Here is an 18,275-nt window from a genome sequence, read left to right on the forward strand (position 1 = left end):
TGACAGAAACTGCTCAAACGTTGCTTGCTCAGCTGCACAAAGGATTCACAGAGATCCAATGTCTGTTTACCCAACGGCTCTGTCATATTGAAGTCAAACACTAAATGATCCAGGAGTTCTTTTTATGGTAGGAGACTGGTTTCAGATGACTGCTCTGTTGAAGTACTACTGCAAAGCGATCTCAGACCAGCCATAGATGGAAAGAACGAGCACGGTGGAATGAAAAATAGAGGTTAATGGAAAATGTAAGCTCCATGTTTCATCAGAGCTCTGACTGTCGTTATTAACTACCGTCCTACTGTCGAGTGGACCTTCACCCTTCTTTGAACCTTGCTGATGAACTCTTCTTTCCTTGGGGCTGTTCCCTCTGGCTGTTTCTCAAAGTGTCCACATGACAAGCTCACATCTTCAAGCATGCCATGCCCATTTTGTCTCAGTAAAGATTATGCACAACAGTGTGTTTTTGATCATGAAGGCAAAAGAAGACCGTTCAAGAAGCAGAATTTGTCCAAAATGTCGATGAAAAACAGTGCGTTCAGATTTTAACAAATCATTTTTAGGATTCATATAGAATAATTTATTTTGCAAACAATCTTTGAAATGCTTTAGGTGTGTGTGCTGCACATTACATCTTTTGACGTTATTTTCTATTGTTGGGAGGTTGGCTCTACATAAAAAGGAAAGGATGAAAAGCTCTTGTCTTTCATCTTTTATAATCATCTTCTGAGAAAAAGCGTTGAGTGCTAAGTGAATTAGCTGAGCCTTTGTTGCATGTTTCGTGTTCATTATAGTGTAGTTTCTCATTAAAATGAAGTTTCTACAAAAATAAGTATGGTATAATAGAAAGAGCGATGAAGAATTATAAAATAGAGATGGCTTCTGGGTTCAAATGGCTCTGTCCAAGGGAGTTCTCACCTCTATCACTGAAAACTGTGGGGAATATACATATATACATAGGCAAAAAGACTAACAGCATGCTGTGGGAAATGCAAAACAACCCTTTGGCAGACCCACACATGCACACACATCATCACTTCAATGCAAATCCTATGAGCCGAATATCTTCTCCCTTTACTCCCCTGCAGCAAGTAATATAAAGTAGATGGCCTCTGTGTTTCTGCGGTCTAACCTCCAACTGTCTTTTTCTATTTTTATCCCTTTTTTTAACATGTCCATCCACTCTCTCTAGAGAACAAAGACTGGAGGAAAACGGTGCCCAGCTACACTCAGTCTAGCAGCACCATGGACTTCCGTACATGGAGCTCTCTTCCCCGCGATGACAGCCTGGAGCCCCTGCCATACAACTGGGAAATGGCTTACACCGAGACTGGCATGGTCTACTTTATAGAGTAAGTGAGACAGGGCCGGTGTGACCATTGCCTGATGAGAAAATTGTGTCATCTACCACACTGTTGAGTCAATACAAAGCTTTTACAAATAATGTATGTAAAAAAATATAAACAGCTTAGTATTTAATTTATGTCTTAGCAAATTTATTATTTGTTAAAACAGTCATGATGTACATGATTGATGTTATTTAGCAATTCATATGATACAGGACAAAAACTAATATAAACAATTTGTCCTAACACTGGTTCAGGGCTGTATGGTGGAGTTATGGTTAGCACTGCTGGCTCATAGCAATTACATTTTGGGTTCAAATTTGGCCATGGACTTTTTGTTTAAAGAAGAGAAGTACTTCATGCACTGGATTTGAGAAGTTCCCCACTGATTGATAATTTAGCATGTAATTATTTTACATGCTCAACAATAAACTAAACATTGAATATTATAATAAAAGAAACAAAGATCTGAAATATAAAAAGGGTCTCAGACTTCTGGCTCATTAAAAGAAAGGCATATAATTTTGGAATTTTTAGGGTCAATTGATATAGCAACAAGAACAGGATATTGGACACTGTTTCTTCAGATACGCTTGCTGCAATGTACGAACTGCCTGTGCTGGTCTGTCAAACTTGTACCATTGTTAAATTGCATTCAGGTACCATACAAAATCATTCAGAGGGACAGAAATGGCCCCCTGGCTACACTTGGGACACTTCTGTTATAGATCAACAAGTAGGATCAAACACTCATTGACCACTTTATTAAGTACAACTCTTGAAGTGCCTGTTAACACAAACAATGAATCAACCAATGACATGGCAGCAACTCCATGCATTTAGGTATCTAGACATGGTGAAAGCAGCTTGCTGAAGGTCAAACTCAGTATCCAAATGGGGAATAAAAGGCTGCTGGTGATGGGATCATGGTGTGGGGAATATTATCTTGGCACATTTATCATCGTTTAAATGCCACAACCCACCTGAGTATTGTTGCTGACCACGTACATCTCCTTGTGACTACAGTTTAACCATCTTCTGTTGGCTAGATTAAACATAACAGGTAGTTTACTCCAATGGCTTCCACAGTCACCAGATTTAAATCCAACTGTGTTCCTCTGAGGTGGGATGGGACGGGATATTCACATGATGGGCGGGCAGCTGATAAATCTGCATCAACTGTGTTATATTATTTTGTATGGATTAAAATCTCAGTGAAATATTTATAAAACCTTGTTTAGTCTATGCCATGAAGAACTAAGGCAAAAAGCTGGTGTGCATCTAATAAAGTGGCCAGATACCATATATCAAACTGCAATTATTATTGCACTATGAGTGTATGCAATATCAAAATGTTAAAGGACTGTTACAGTATAGGATACAGTATTTAGTAGGCTATTATATTCAAAATACTGTGCATGTTTTTCACTATCTGGATGAAAATAATACATCTAGACAGTTGGATGAAAGCTCCACACTTGACAAACACACTTGATTTAAATGATAGTGGCTGAGATGCTAAAGGTCATGGGGAGTGCAGAAAGCTTTGTGATGATGGTAAATGTGGGTTAATCATGGGCGACTTTGCAATATTCAACAATCTTGTTGCAATCACATGTTTTTCCTAATGTCATGCAGCCATAGTGTGTGTACCTGATGATCTGATGAAATCTGATCAACTTTCTGTCAAACTGCAACAATGGAGTATGTTGTGTAGTGTGATGGTAAAATGTAGTTTCTGTATTTAATCTCATTAGGTATTTGGTTAATTTTGATCTTCAATAGGCAATTTATCAAACTTGTCAGTACAAACTAACGTTTCCGACCACCGATACTAGACATGAAATAATAAATAAGATCGAAGTGTCGCTGTACAATTATGTTTTTTTGTGTCCTTCCTTCTATTTCTTTGATCATCAATGGGTTTGCAAGAAAAAAATAACTACTTTGGTAAAATTTGTTATCCTTTGGTCTCAATAGCCAGATATTCTTCTCCAGGTTTTCAAATGTAAAGAAAAGACCTCCACTCTTCAGTTTTATTTTCTGTTCTTGTTCAGTTCAACACAACACAGGTTTTAGATATTAGATTTTCTAGGAAGATATTTTAAGCTGTTTGTCTTTCATTCATATTTTGCTATAAGCCGCTTATCTCTGGAGATATTAGAAGACTATTGTGATATTCCTGTTGATTACACACTTCAGATATTCAATCCATTTGAGGATAAACGAGACATGTTTCACATTTAGAGGATTCTGTTCTTCTCCAAGAAAAGGCCACGTTAACATAAACACAGCGGCGGATGAACAGAATCCAATGAGCTTGTCTGTGTTAAGTCCAGTAACTCTTGTCCAGAAGAGCATATTATACAGGGAAACCCGGCTTTCTTTCAGTCAGTCCTTTTCCTTCAGCTCCTATTTCCCTTCTGGTACAAGTCCATATCGTTGATGTTTTCTGTCCACTGCTTTTGTGCTCCGCAGTCACAATACAAAGACAACCACGTGGTTGGACCCCCGCTTGGCGAAGAAGGCAAAGCCCCCAGAGAAGTGTGAGGATGGCGGTACGTACTGTGCTTCTCTAGTTTACTCAAGCATATCATAGTTCTTTAAACCACTACACATACGTTCAGGGAAATGCAGTGGCCCAGATCTATCTGATTGCTCAACTGCATTATATAATCCATGACTAGCATTTTAACCAGAATAATAATATCTAAGTATTCAGCTTGATTTTAAAATGTCATGACCCCTCAGAATCATGACCCAAATATTCTGAAATCTAAGGCCAGGCATCTCCTTAAAGAAATATCATACATGTGGTTCTTTTGTATCCCCAGGATGATAATGTTGGTTTAAGTGCAGACAGAAAGAAGACATGCCCCTTCTGAAAGAGTGGGACCCTTCAGCAAGTTTTTAATGGATTTTTACAACAAAAACCTACATGGCTTGTCTGAAAGGCAACTCCAAGCTTTCTGTTACATTAAGAGCTGTTTTTCTCTCGTTCTGCATGATATTTTCATCAGGAAATGATGCACATTATTCATTCCAGGCTATTTGCTTACTAAATACTACATAAATATTCTCTACATGTTGTGAAAATTTTTTTGCAACTTTTTATGCTAATCTTCTAAAACTAGAATAAAAAAGGTGGTGACCAGATGACGTCATTTCTAGAGAAAATGCAGTGGGAATTCAAGAATTGCCCATTCATTGTTGCTTGCTTAATGCTAAAAGATTTAATGTGAAACAATTAAATTCTGTGTAAACTGAACAGTAATGAGAGATGCTGATGATTACCAGCTGTCCGTCTGCTATGGGTTCAGGTTACCATGGCGAGGTTAAGTGTAGCATTTTATCTAAAGGTTATTTTCAGAAAAAACTGTCTCCTAATGACAGTTTTCCACCAGTGCACCACCAGTAGACTCTGATGTGTCATTTATGTTTCTGTAGTAAATCAGTGTAAAGATACAGGCGAGTTAAACATGGAATCGTTTTATTTTTCTATAAAAAGTCTCACGTTTTCTTCACTTTTGGGTTGGTGGACATTTTTTTCTGCAATTTGGACAGTTCTGTCACTATGTATGATTGATGAGACTTAGAAACGTACATTTCATGTAAAACATCAAGGTCTGCTTGTAAAATCGGGGCAAGTTGTATTTAAAACAATAGCTGAAACGAGATATTTGCACACAATGAATAAAAAAACAATCAATTTTTCTTTCTGTCTGTCAATAAATAATACACCTTTCCTGCTTTAGGTCATTAGGGATTACCAAGTTTATTTATTTTGCTAAGTGTCAGAATAATGAGAGATACAGATTTTTTTTATCACATTCCTCAAGGTCAGATGTTTACATACATTAAGATTATACAAACAGTCTTAGAAAGCCCAGAGGATGATGTCATGACTTTATAAGCTTATAGTTAGTTTTGTGGATGTATTTGAAGGCAGCACCTAAAAACTGCGTCCCTCATAAGATGTGATTAAAAAAAATCAAAAACATTTGACAAGATATTAGAAAGACAATTGTGTACCGCCTTCAGTCTAATTTTTCCTTGGCTGGAATTCCCAAATGCCTGAAGGGGCCATGTTCATCTTTTCAAAAAATTATATGCAAATATGAACAGCATGGGAATGTCCAGTCATGCTATAATTCAGGAAAGAGATAGATTCTGTGTCCCAGAGATTAATGTGTTTTATTGTAAAATGTGTGCATTCAAACCAGAACCAAAGCAAATGACATTGTGAAGATGCTGTTGAAGCTAGTAGGGGACTGTCAATATCACAGTGAAACAAGTCCTGAAACACCACTCAGAGAGGAAGCCATTACTCTAAACATAAAAAGCCTCATTACTGTTAAGTGCACTCAGGGACAAAGATCTTGATTTTTTGAAGAAACATTTAGTTTTGTGTTGAAACCAAATTTTTACTTTTTGGCCATAATGACCCCAAAGGCTGAAACACCACCCCAACTGTAAAATACTGGAGTGGCAACATCATGTTGTATGGTTGTTTCTCTTCAGGATGGATTGGCACACTTTACAAAATAGTTGGCAACAATTCTAGGAAACTGTTATATGGAACTTTTGGAAGGGTTCCCAAACCATTAGATGCAAGTCAAAAACAATTTTGGTAAGTCAAAAATACATAAAACACAAATTGTTAGTCTGATGTGATGTCGGAGAGTGACAAAAAATCTTTTTATACATTTCATGTAAATATCTGGTTTTATCTTCATTTCTACTGTGGCAGGTTAAGTATCTATATATATATATATATATATATTAGGTTCCACTCCTTTAAAACATGCCATTTAATTTCTAGGGAGAAAATTTCTGGATATTTGGAAAAACTGCACACAACTCCGACAAGAGTCAAACAAGGCAATCTTTTTCATAATTAAACTGTGTTGCTATGCCAAATAGTGTGCGACTAGTCAGTAGACAAAAAACAAGAGGGTATAAAAATAATCAACTTTTTATCTGACAGTGCATAATTGTGACTGATCATTATGCTGAACAGGTCACAATTCCCAGACATGTCATAAATATTCTGTCTCAGTTTATTCAGTTTGTCTTTCCAGATTACTGCTGGCATTTCTCACAAAATAATGACACATTGTTTTCATTTTCCAGAATTACCGTATGGCTGGGAGGAAATTGATGACCCACAATATGGCACATACTATGTTGAGTAAGTTCAATCAGTGCTGTGGAGAGAAATTCAAATATTTTTCCATCCTTACATGCTTTTATTTCCCCGCTCTACCCAGATGTACATAAAGGATCAGAACGCATGTGATTATTTTACTGTTTTGTGTTTATTAAGAGCCGACTGGCAGGAAGCAGTTTTGTCTAAAAATAAAACAAGTTATGTAACATGCAGAGAGGAAACATTTACCTGAAAGAGTTTGATAAGGATTTTCCTGTTGTTTATCAGTAGGTGGCAAAGTGAAACTCTGTGCTATGACCTGCCTGTAGGAACAACATTGATTGGGCTCTCACTACGATGTGTGTTAGTCAGTTTGTGTGCATGGAACAAGACTTTGTGTGTAGATTATTGCAAGTTGTTTATATGTGTACAATATCTCTTTGCACTGAGTGTCACAGTAGGAAATGAGTGGAATAGCCATTAAGTTTACAGCCAATTCTGCAACAATGGAGGGAAATATAATGGGGAGATTCTTAACCAGAACACTTTGAGACAGCAGAATGAGTGCTGAAGGAAGAGTCAGCTTGCTGCTGCGATGAAACAGGAGTGGGAAAAGCTTGTGTTGTTTTATTGCTCAGGCTGCAGATGAAGACTTTCAAGGTAGAAATGACAAGAGAGGGAAACTTGCACTGTTTGGACATGGAGAGTCAATGTCATATTGATTGAGCTTGTAGTTGCCAGTGTTTAGTTTGAAATGAGTTCCCTTAGAAACAGTCATCCTGGTTTGTATGCCAGAAGGGCAACAAGCTGTTTACCTTGTTGTAGAGGAACAAGATGCTTCTTGCAGTATGAGCTTGATTTCCTGCAATATTAAGTGGCTAAAAGCCATTCCACAGATAATGATGTGATAACAGTCCAGCCTTTACTATAAGTGTGCTGTTTGTAAAATGTGTTTGTGCTGCTTTAGCATCCTTACATAAGAAAATAATGCAGATGGCTGAAAGACACTCGTCATTTAAACCTGAACCTCTTTGTTTCAGCCACATCAATCAGAGAACCCAGTTTGAGAACCCAGTCCTAGAGGCAAAGAAGAAGCTAAGCAAAGAAACCACTGCCATCCAGCAAGCTGTAGCTGCACCTTCTCAAGGTAATAACAGCAGATCTGTTCACCTCTCTACATCTTCTACACCTATAAAATATTAAATTTAGAAATGCAGTTCAAAAGTGAAACTCATGTCACCTAAATTCATTACACTCTATGTGATATATTTCAATTATTTATTTCTGTTAGCTGTGATGATTATGGCTTTTAGCTAATGAAAACCAAAAATTATTTCTCCCAGAAAATTTAAATATTACATAAAACCCATAAAAATTATTTCTAACACAAAAACTGTTTTATTGTGTCCATGATATGGCCAATCAAATGGCAGATTGATGACTTCCAAGTTTTCTAGCAGTCACTGTCGCACCCACAAGAAGGGTAAGCCACAAAAGGTCATTACTGACCTGTTTACATGGCGCTGTGTTCCAAGCATAATTTTGTAAAGTTGAGAGAAAGGAAAAAGTGAAGTAGAAAAAATGTGCACAATCAACAGTGAAAGCTAAAGCCTTAAAGAGGATTGTGAAGCAAATCACATTCAGGAGTTTGGGGGAAATGTGTTAATTGTAGACTGTGGCTACAGCCAGTGTTTCATGAGCCACCATACAGATAATGTTGCATTTTGTGTGTTTAACTGCATCTGCATCAAAAACAATAAATTTAGAGCACTTCAGGCTTCCATCTACTGCTACATTTTATGGAGACCATGGTAACAGTTGTGCTTGAGTGGCCTGCCAACTCCCCTGACCTGGGCTACGTAGAGGTGGAGTATTGTCATGAGCAAGATGAGGGACACCAGAGCCAACAATGCAAATGAGCTGCTATTAAAGCAGCCTGGGCTTCCTGCACACCTTAGCAGGGCCACAGAATGATCACCTCCATGCTCTGCTACCTAAGCCATAATTATCAAATTTAAGTGAAATTAATGTTTGATATACACCTATTTCATTTCAATAATCCACATTGTTGCAAACATATTGCAAACATACTGTGTTTTAGAAGTATGTTGACTCCTGGGTACAAGAGCCTTATTTTGTCATAACATGAAAACTAGACACAAAGCCTCAAATGAAAATTAAACATGTTAAAAATGGCGTTCCAAACAGTCTTTTACAGTTGCAATGCAGACAATTGAGTTATATAAGTATATAAAAAAACATAGTCTATTTAGGGTTTTACAGCAATGACAGTAGACAGTAGCTGTTTTAATCTGAAACAAATGCAAACTGCCTAAGACTGGCACGCATTCACTGAAAGTACAGTTTGGATTTTTCTCAGCAATAAAAACTGGGAAAAAAAACAAGAAGAACCATAAACCATGCTGAGTTTGTTTTAAAATGCTGATCCAATTACTTTAAGTGTTGCATGAAAAACAAAGTTTAAGATTCAAAGCGTGCTTCAAATATATAATGTCATCACCAAAATATGACAAACAATATAACTTTTTAATGTAGCTAATCATTAGGAAATAATAAGTCAGATTATTTAAATTTGGGGCTGCTTGCAGCAAGAAGGTCCTGGGTTCGACTCCCGGCCCTGGGTTCTCACCGGGTACTCCGGCTCCCTCCCACAGTCCAGAGACATGCCTGTTAGGTTACTTGGTCTCTGTAAATTGCCCTTAGGTGTGTGAATGAGTGTGTGTTTAATTATTTGTCTTGTGCCCTGCGATGGACTGGTGACCTGTCCAGGGTGTACCCCACCTCCAGCCCATAGACTGCTGGAGATAGGTGCCAGCTTCTCTGTGACCCACTATGGAAGAAGCGGTATAGAATGACTGACTGTTTAAATTTAATTATAGCAAAGTTTTAAAATATTAATAAAAATATCTAAAAGTCTAAATATAAATTCAAATATCTACACCATACAAATAAGTCTAAGGTACCTCCATATCAAGCTTTATGTAAATGTATCATTAACATGAATTTCATATTAAATTCCAATTGGGTTTTGAGTTTGTTCCAGTTGCATATCTGCCTGTCTGTCAGCAGACATACTTAAAAAAGCAACAGGTAGACTTGAATATTTTCAGAGGTAGAGCATGGCACAAATTAGGGAGGATTAGGTTTTGATGCTGACTGGTACTCGACTCTTGCTTCATGGGGTTTTCTACTCAGACTTGGCATGGGCTGGTATAGGTAGGCAGTCTCCAACTGCTCTCGTCTTTCCTCTGATGCAGTAAACAAAAATGCAACAGCACTCTAGTATCATTATTTCACAACTTCAGCTTATGTGAGCAGTTTTATACGGACTATAATGACTCATAATCTTAGGTTGTATTTAACAATGGCTGGAACAAGATGAAGGTATTCCTCTCCAGGAGAAAAAAAACCATGGCAGTTTACCTAAATGATACATATGAAAAAAATACTTTCAGCTTGCCATAACTGCAGATGCTGAAGGAGATACTGTGTCTTAGATTGTCTTGTTGTGAGAACTTGTAACTATAGTAGTGCTGCATGTTTTTCCATTTTGAGATTTTGAAAGTCTGAAAATAAATAAATAAATCTTGAAGATTTGAAATCTCTTTTTCCAAGCATGTCCTTGCATTTCTGTAGTAGAATAGTATCTGACAAAAGCCTGTAAAAGCATTATACACTGCTCAAAAAAATAAAGGGAACACTCAAATAATATCCTAGATCTGAATGAATGAAATATTCTCATTGAATACTTTGTTCTGTACAAAGTTGAATCTGCTGACAACAAAATCACACAAAAATCATCAATGGAAATCAAATTTATTAACCAATGGAGGCCTGGATTTGGAGACACACACAAAATTAAAGTGGAAAAAAACACTACAGGCTGATCCAACTTTGATGTAATGTCCTTAAAACAAGTCAAAATGAGGCTCAGTATTGTGTGTGGCCTCCACGTGTCTGTATGATCTCCCTACAACGCCTGGGCATGCTCCTGATGAGACGGCGGATGGTCTCCTGGGGGATCTCCTCCCAGACCTGGACTAAAGCATCCGCCAACTCCTGGACAGTCTGTGGTGCAACATGACATTAGTGGATGGAGCGAGACATGATGTCCCAGATGTGCTCATGTAGCCGGAACGGTCTGCAGTCCCAGCCACAATGCGTTGTGTTCTGATGCAAGACACTCAAAGGAGGATACTGGTGACAGATTCTTCTGGGCACTTTATTGCAACCTTCACAAATGTAACAAAGAGCACAAGTGTAGACTCAATCCTCACCGCTGGAACAAGCCTCTCTCAGCCACATACAATGCAAACTCTTATTTTGAATCTATCTATTTTGTATTTCAAAAGTGATTAAACAAAATATATTGTAAATAAATAAATAAAATGTCTGTCTTTTTCCTTTCCCTGCTACACTAAATCAGATTCCACTTGTGTGGGTTGTAGAGTCCGTCTCATGCTACCACGAGTGTGAAAGCATCACCAACATTCAAAAGTGACCAAAACATCAGCCAGAAAGCATAGGTACTAAGAAGTGGTCTGTGGTCCCCACCTGCAGAACCAGTCATTTATTGAGTGTGTCTTGCTAATCGCCAAAGATTTCCCCCTGTTGTCTATTCCATTTGTACAACATCATGTGAAATTGATTGTCAATCAGTGTTGCTTCCAAAGTGGACAGTTTGATTTCACAGAAGTTTGATTTACAGGTCCTTCTCAAAATATTAGCATATTGTGATAAAGTTCATTATTTTCCATAATGTCATGATGAAAATTTAACATTCATATGTTTTAGATTCATTGCACACTAACTGAAATATTTCAGGTCTTTTATTGTCTTAATATGGATGATTTTGGCATACAGCTCATGAAAACCCAAAATTCCTATCTCACAAAATTAGCATATCATTAAAAGGGTCTCTAAACGAGCTATGAATCTAATCATCTGAATCAACGAGTTAACTCTAAACACCTGCAAAAGATTCCTGAGGCCTTTAAAACTCCCAGCCTGGTTCATCACTCAAAACCCCAATCATGAGTAAGACTGCCGACCTGACTGCTGTCCAGAAGGCCACTATTGACACCCTCAAGCAAGAGGGTAAAACACAGAAATAAATTTCTGAATGAATAGGCTGTTCCCAGAGTGCTGTATCAAGGCACCTCAGTGGGAAGTCTGTGGGAAGGAAAAAGTGTGGCAGAAAACGCTGCACAACGAGAAGAGGTGACCGGACCCTGAGGAAGATTGTGGAGAAGGGCCGATTCCAGACCTTGGGGGACCTGCGGAAGCAGTGGACTGAGTCTGGAGTAGAAACATCCAGAGCCACCGTGCACAGGCGTGTGCAGGAAATGGGCTACAGGTGCCGCATTCCCCAGGTCAAGCCACTTTTGAACCAGAAACAGCGGCAGAAGCGCCTGACCTGGGCTACAGAGAAGCAGCACTGGACTGTTGCTCAGTGGTCCAAAGTACTTTTTTCGGATGAAAGCAAGTTCTGCATGTCATTCTGAAATCAAGGTGCCAGAGTCTGAAGGAAGACTGGGGAGAAGGAAATGCCAAAATGCCAGAAGTCCAGTGTCAAGTACCCACAGTCAGTGACGGTCTGGGGTGCCGTGTCAGCTGCTGGTGTTGGTCCACTGTGTTTTATCAAGGGCAGGGTCAATGCAGCTAGCTATCAGGAGATTTTGGAGCACTTCATGCTTCCATCTGCTGAAAAGCTTTATGGAGATGAAAATTTCATTTTTCAGCACGACCTGGCACCTGCTCACAGTGCCAAAACCACTGGTAAATGGTTTACTGACCATGGTATCACTGTGCTCAATTGGCCTGCCAACTCTCCTGACCTGAACCCCATAGAGAATCTGTGGGATATTGTGAAGAGAACGTTGAGAGACTCAAGACCCAACACTCTGGATGAGCTAAAGGCCGCTATCGAAGCATCCTGGGCCTCCATAAGACCTCAGCAGTGCCACAGGCTGATTGCCTCCATGCCACGCCGCTTTGAAGCAGTCATTTCTGCAAAAGGATTCCCGACCAAGTATTGAGTGCATAACTGTACATGATTAATTGAAGGTTGACGTTTTTTGTATTAAAAACACTTTTCTTTTATTGGTCGGATGAAATATGCTAATTTTGTGAGATAGGAATTTTGGGTTTTCATGAGCTGTATGCCAAAATCATCCGTATTAAGACAATAAAAGACCTGAAATATTTCAGTTAGTGTGCAATGAATCTAAAATATATGAATGTTAAATTTTCATCATGACATTATGGAAAATAATGAACTTTATCACAATATGCTAATATTTTGAGAAGGACCTGTACTTGGAGTTATATTGTGTTGTTTAAGTGGTCCCTTTATTTTTTTCAGCAGTGTATATTGCACTCTATCTGTTCAGCTTTAACAACACCCTCAGGTTTTTAAGACTTGCACATTCATGTCTTCTTATAATCAGTTCTGCACAAGTTTGGACTTGCACTGTCATTATCACTCTTATGAAAACAAAACAAAAATAAGAAAATCGAGAAATTCCTGTTAGACCTGCCTCATGTGAGATGATGAACTATGCAGTTAGTGTGTCTAGGAAGTTTTTTTTTATTTTTCTTATGAATAAACATGGTGATATTTTTTATCTTTACTGCTTTCTTTAGCTAAAAGGAACATAAGTAACTGACATCATAGGGTTATTTTCTTTGTGCTAATTCCTTTTCCATTTCCACCTTAATCATTATGGACATTAGAATTACCTTAATTTATTAAAATATGTCATTTCATCTACTTGATTTTTGCTCTGTGTAGAAGGTGACAGCACTGTCAGCCTGCTTTGATGAATATGCTTCCCAGAAACAATGGAAAGCAGAGGGAATCATTATTTAATGCAAGGTCAGCCATCAGGAAACCTTATCTATGAACAAGTTATCACCAATGACTCCTGCATTCTTTAGTTAGTTCACAAAATATGATTTTTTTGTCTGCCCTCCAGTTTTTTAAATTTACTATTTTTTTTCTCACTGACAAACGTGACAAATTAAGTATATTTCCCTTACAACGGATGTATAATGGTTGATCAAGTGGCTGATCCGTGTGGAGTGAGACAAGCTTGTAGTGCTGGCAGGGTTTCAGAGGAGTAAAAGAAGGAATGCAGGGGGAGGAGACCGCCTTTTAGCGGTGCATGTATGAACAGCTGGTGGAACATCCCGTTAAAGAGGCCAAGCATAATCAGGCTCTCTGCTCAGGTGTGTGGGGACTGAGTAAACCACCATCTCACTGCTGATTACTGATTACACAACCTGCTGAGCTGTCAGACGGTTGCTATGATGAAACCAAGGCATCGGCGGTTACACCTCAGGCTACAAGACAGACGTTTACAGTTTTTCTATGAAATTACATTTCCAGTGTGGTTTTTTTCACTTGATGAAATAATTTTATACATAAATATAATCAGGCACTTAGAAATAAACCAATATGTAATTATTTAAGGCTCTCTCTAAGTCTTAAATGTGAACATTATAATTGTCTATATAACATGTCAGTATAATAATATCATTTTCTTTACAGAATCATTTATTTGCTGAATTTTAATTTGATAATTTTTAGTGACTTTAATTCTGATTTTACTGCTGCCAGGCTTTTGTTCTGGTTTCGGTGTTTAATTGGTTGTACAGGGTTGTTAACATTGTTGAACCTCAATGGTTGTAATATAATTACACTTTTACTGTAAAATTTACAGTATCATTCTTTTTAAACCCCACTGTTCAAGAGGTACATTGGAAGCATCACTTAATTGTACAGAAAATACATTCATTAGCCACTTTATTAGGTACACCTTGCTGGCCTCATGTTAGAAGCATTTTTGCTGTCAGACCTGCCTTTATTCTCTGTGGCATACATCCTACAAGATGTCGGAAACATTTATCAGATTTTGATCGCCATTGACATGACATCCAGTTGCTGCAGATTTGTCACCTGTACATCCGTGACGCAAATCGTGTGCTCCACCACATCTCAAAAGTGCTTCCGTTGGACTGAGTTCTGCTCATTCACAATGCAAAGAGAAGGTGCATTGATTAAAAATGCTCAATTAGCACTGGGCTACCCACAATATGTTACACCACCAGCAGCAGTTTGAACCCTAACACAAAATGGATCCATGCTTTCCTGTTGTCTTGAAACTTGCATCTGAAATTGAGGTCCATCAAAAAAGGCAACAAATTTTCAATCGGTTATCGTCCTATTGTATCGAGCATGTGCACTTTCATCCACAAAAGAGACACTGACTGAATATTTTCTCTTTTCAGACAATTCTATGTATAGAGAAGAGATGATTACACATAAAAGTCCCAGTAGACCAACAGTTTCTGACGTTCTCAGAGTACCCCATTTGGAACAGCCATGCCACATTTAAAGTGACTTAAATCTTGTTTTGTGATGCTTGGTTTGAACTTCAGCAAGTCATCATCTCCAAATCTAGATGCCTAAATGCACAACATTCATTGCAATTGAATAGGTGTTCATAATAAAGCTTACAGTAGATATATTTTCCTATGTAGACAAGGTGGAAATAGGTTTTGTCTTCCTCTGGTTTATAACTTCCAAATTTCAACCAAGAGACCTTATTTGAACCATCTTACACAAGTCCAGGCGTGCACTAGACACACACACCCTTATTTTTTCTCTCTCCTTCTCTGTCATACCCTTCTTTACAGCTGCCTTTTTTCTCTCACACAAATGTGCTTTCAAACGGATATTTTAGGACTCTCTCCCAGGAGTGGTAAAAAAATATTTCATGTAGAGTTTATCAAGTCATTTCAGTGTAATTATGTAAATAAGCTCTGCTTGATCTGTATAACAGTGGTGGACATCTGGAGTCCTCACTGTGATAATTTACACTTACAGCCATTCAGTACTGGATGTTTTTAGCCTGGTGAACTGTATGAGAGTGTCTGCATTTAATTTCCTCTCACACTCTGAATATTGGAGTGTTTATAAAAGCTATGAAAAGTGAGAGGGAGTTGTGGAGTTGTTAGTTAGACAAACCAGAACAGAAAGCTGAGGACTAAATATGGCAAAGCATGTACTAATTCAAAGCTTATTTAGGATATGGAAACATATTTACCCAAACCAGCTGGGAAGATTTGGAGCTGTCACTTCCCATAGAGAAGAACCTGTTTTTCAGGTGAAGCATATATTCTGAAATTCATTTAAACCACAATCTTTAAATTATGTCTAAAATATTTACATCTGGTGTACTCTTATTTTTATACAGATCATTTTCTGGTCCACTAATAGTTAGAAAACAAAAAATGCAATGTATTGTCTTATTTGTGTAACATTTAAAACTAAGGAAGAAGCACAACTATTTAATTCTTCAGCCTCCTAGTCCTTGTATTCATTACATTTATATACAAGCTTACATGTTCAGTAGGAGTGATGGGCCTTAAAGAAGACTAATGCTGGCTTTGTTGAAGGAAGGAGGAGTCACATATTATCCTTTAATATTGTTTGTGATTAAATATGTAAACTACCTGAGACTGTAGTCTCATAACGAACAAACACATTGCTCTTAGAATAAAACATCAGATAGAATTATTGTATTTCATTTGATTAATTTCCTTTTTTAAACTCGCTTTATATAAATTAATTTCAGTAACTAAATGTTTGCATTTATAATTGACAAATTTCCAAAGCTTTGCAAACGTATTCATACAGTTTGCTCTTTACACATGGTTTCATCTTCTAACCACAAATCTCCATGTGTTTTATTTGGGATTTTAAGATAGACCCACACAAAGTACTGCATAATTGTGAAATGGACAGAAAACAATGCATGGTTTCAACCTTTATATGCAATTGAAACAGTGCATATTTATTCAGCCTTTTTCTTTGAAACCCCTAAATATAAGTCAATGTGAACAATTGCCTTCAGTAGTCACCTAATTAGTAAAAAGTCACCCTGTATCTGATTTATTTTCTATTTTAAAAAAACTGTTTGCTGATGGGCCAGGAAACCAATGGTAACTCTGGTGGGGCTGCAGAGACCACCAGCTCAGGTGGGAGAAACAGTTGACAGACTGTTGAACTGTTAGTAATGCATTGCACAAATCCAGCCTTTCTGGAAAGTTGGCAAGAAATCCATTGTTGAAAGAAAAAAAGATGTCATGTTTATAGTTGGCCTAAAAGGGGACACAGAGAACTTGTAGAAGAATGTGCTCTGGCCAAATTAGACTAAATCCATTTACACTACCGGTCAAAGGTTTTAGAAACACTTTCTCATTTAATGGTTTTCTTTATGTTAATGACCATTTACATTGAATCTAGATTCTCACTGAAGGCATCAAAGCTGTGAAAGAACACATATGGAATTATGTAGCAGTGTTTATGTTTAAAATATAAAAATGTTTAGAGTTATTTTACACTTTTTGTTTACAATATAATTCCATGTGTGTTCCTTCACAGTTTTTTTGCCTTTGGTGAGAATTTACAATTTTAATAGTCATGGAAATAAAGAGACCAATTAAGTAAGAAATGTATTTAAAACTTATGACCGGCAGTGCATGTAGCAGAAAAAAAGAATTAAATATATATTATCCTGAACACAAAAGCTGGTCATAGTTGATGGAAACATGGATGGAGCTAAATAAATAGCAATTTTGGAAAGAAACCTGTTAAGACTGGGGCAGAGGTTCACCTTCCAGCAGGACTGGATGCAATGGTTTAGATCAAAGCATGTTTATGTGTTAGAATGTCCCAGTCAAAGTTTAGAACAAAATTCTGTTGTATATCTGTCAAGATTTAAAAATGAATCATCTCTTTCTAATGTTACTTAGCTTGAGCCGTTTTGCAAAAAATACATTTAAAAATATCAGTCTCTAGAAGTACAAAGCTGGAAGAGACAAAAATCCAAAAAGTTTGCCACTGTAATAAAAGATAAAGGGGGTTTTGAGTCACGTGGGCAGAATACAAATATACAATACACGTTTAAGGTTTTTTCTTTGTAAAAAAAACTGAAAACCATTTGTCATTTTCCTCCCACTTCATAAGTATGTGTTTCTTTGTGTTGGTCCTATAAAAACCTCAAACAATGCATTGCAGGTTGTGGTTGTAATATGACAGAATGTGAGAAAGTTCCAGGTTGTGAATACCGTTCCAGGACACTGTAGCTGACAGCCTCAATACAGTCTTTTATTACAGAATTCAGTTAAAGAAGTGAATGATTTTACTGGTTTCCTTTATTGCTTTACTGTTTTTGAGTCAAAGCAATAATGCAGCAAACCTACAGACCACCAGGCAGAGAAAGAACAAATGTGTCCATGATCTAAAGTGCTGATACTACAGTGATGCTATATAAGGAAGATCCCCAGCTTAGTGCAACCCTGAGAGTTGGTTATTGTATGTATTGCTAATGCCACAGCAGAGCTGCTGGTCCTTATTGATGTTGCTGCTGACCTTTAGTTGTTTCTTACTCAAGTTATATAAAGCCTGCAATCACAAGTCTCAAAGCCTTAGTTTTCCCCGGCCATTTATTAAATAGAGAAGGGGATAAAAGGACAATACGCTAAATTAGATAGTGTCAGAGGTACTGTATGCATGTGCTGCTCTATAGTTGTATAATGAAAGGAGGCAAGTAAATTAGCTTCTAAAGCTATAATTTTATCACTTCATCTGTGTGTGGGCTTCATTCTCAACAGGGCCACACAAAAACATTTCTGTTGATAGGTTTACTGTGTAATACATCACATCTATTATTTACCGCACAGTGTGTTATTAA

The 18,275-nt window shown here is 37.5% G+C and overlaps 1 protein-coding gene across 5 annotated transcripts in view; it reads left to right on the forward strand.

Annotated features, from left to right (window-relative positions):
- LOC124856974 (membrane-associated guanylate kinase, WW and PDZ domain-containing protein 3-like) overlaps positions 1-18,275 on the forward strand; it is a 185,098-nt gene that overhangs the window by 146,030 nt on the left and 20,793 nt on the right. For all 5 annotated transcript variants that reach the window (XM_047347982.1, XM_047347983.1, XM_047347984.1 and 2 more), the window contains exons 5-8: positions 1,190-1,349; positions 3,822-3,901; positions 6,477-6,534; positions 7,533-7,639. In XM_047347982.1, coding sequence (XP_047203938.1) covers positions 1,190-1,349; positions 3,822-3,901; positions 6,477-6,534; positions 7,533-7,639 — 405 coding nt within the window. The remainder of the gene's footprint in view (positions 1-1,189; positions 1,350-3,821; positions 3,902-6,476; positions 6,535-7,532; positions 7,640-18,275) is intronic.

Source organism: Girardinichthys multiradiatus, chromosome 20 (genome assembly GCF_021462225.1).
Source record: "Girardinichthys multiradiatus isolate DD_20200921_A chromosome 20, DD_fGirMul_XY1, whole genome shotgun sequence".
Taxonomy (NCBI): domain Eukaryota; kingdom Metazoa; phylum Chordata; class Actinopteri; order Cyprinodontiformes; family Goodeidae; genus Girardinichthys; species Girardinichthys multiradiatus.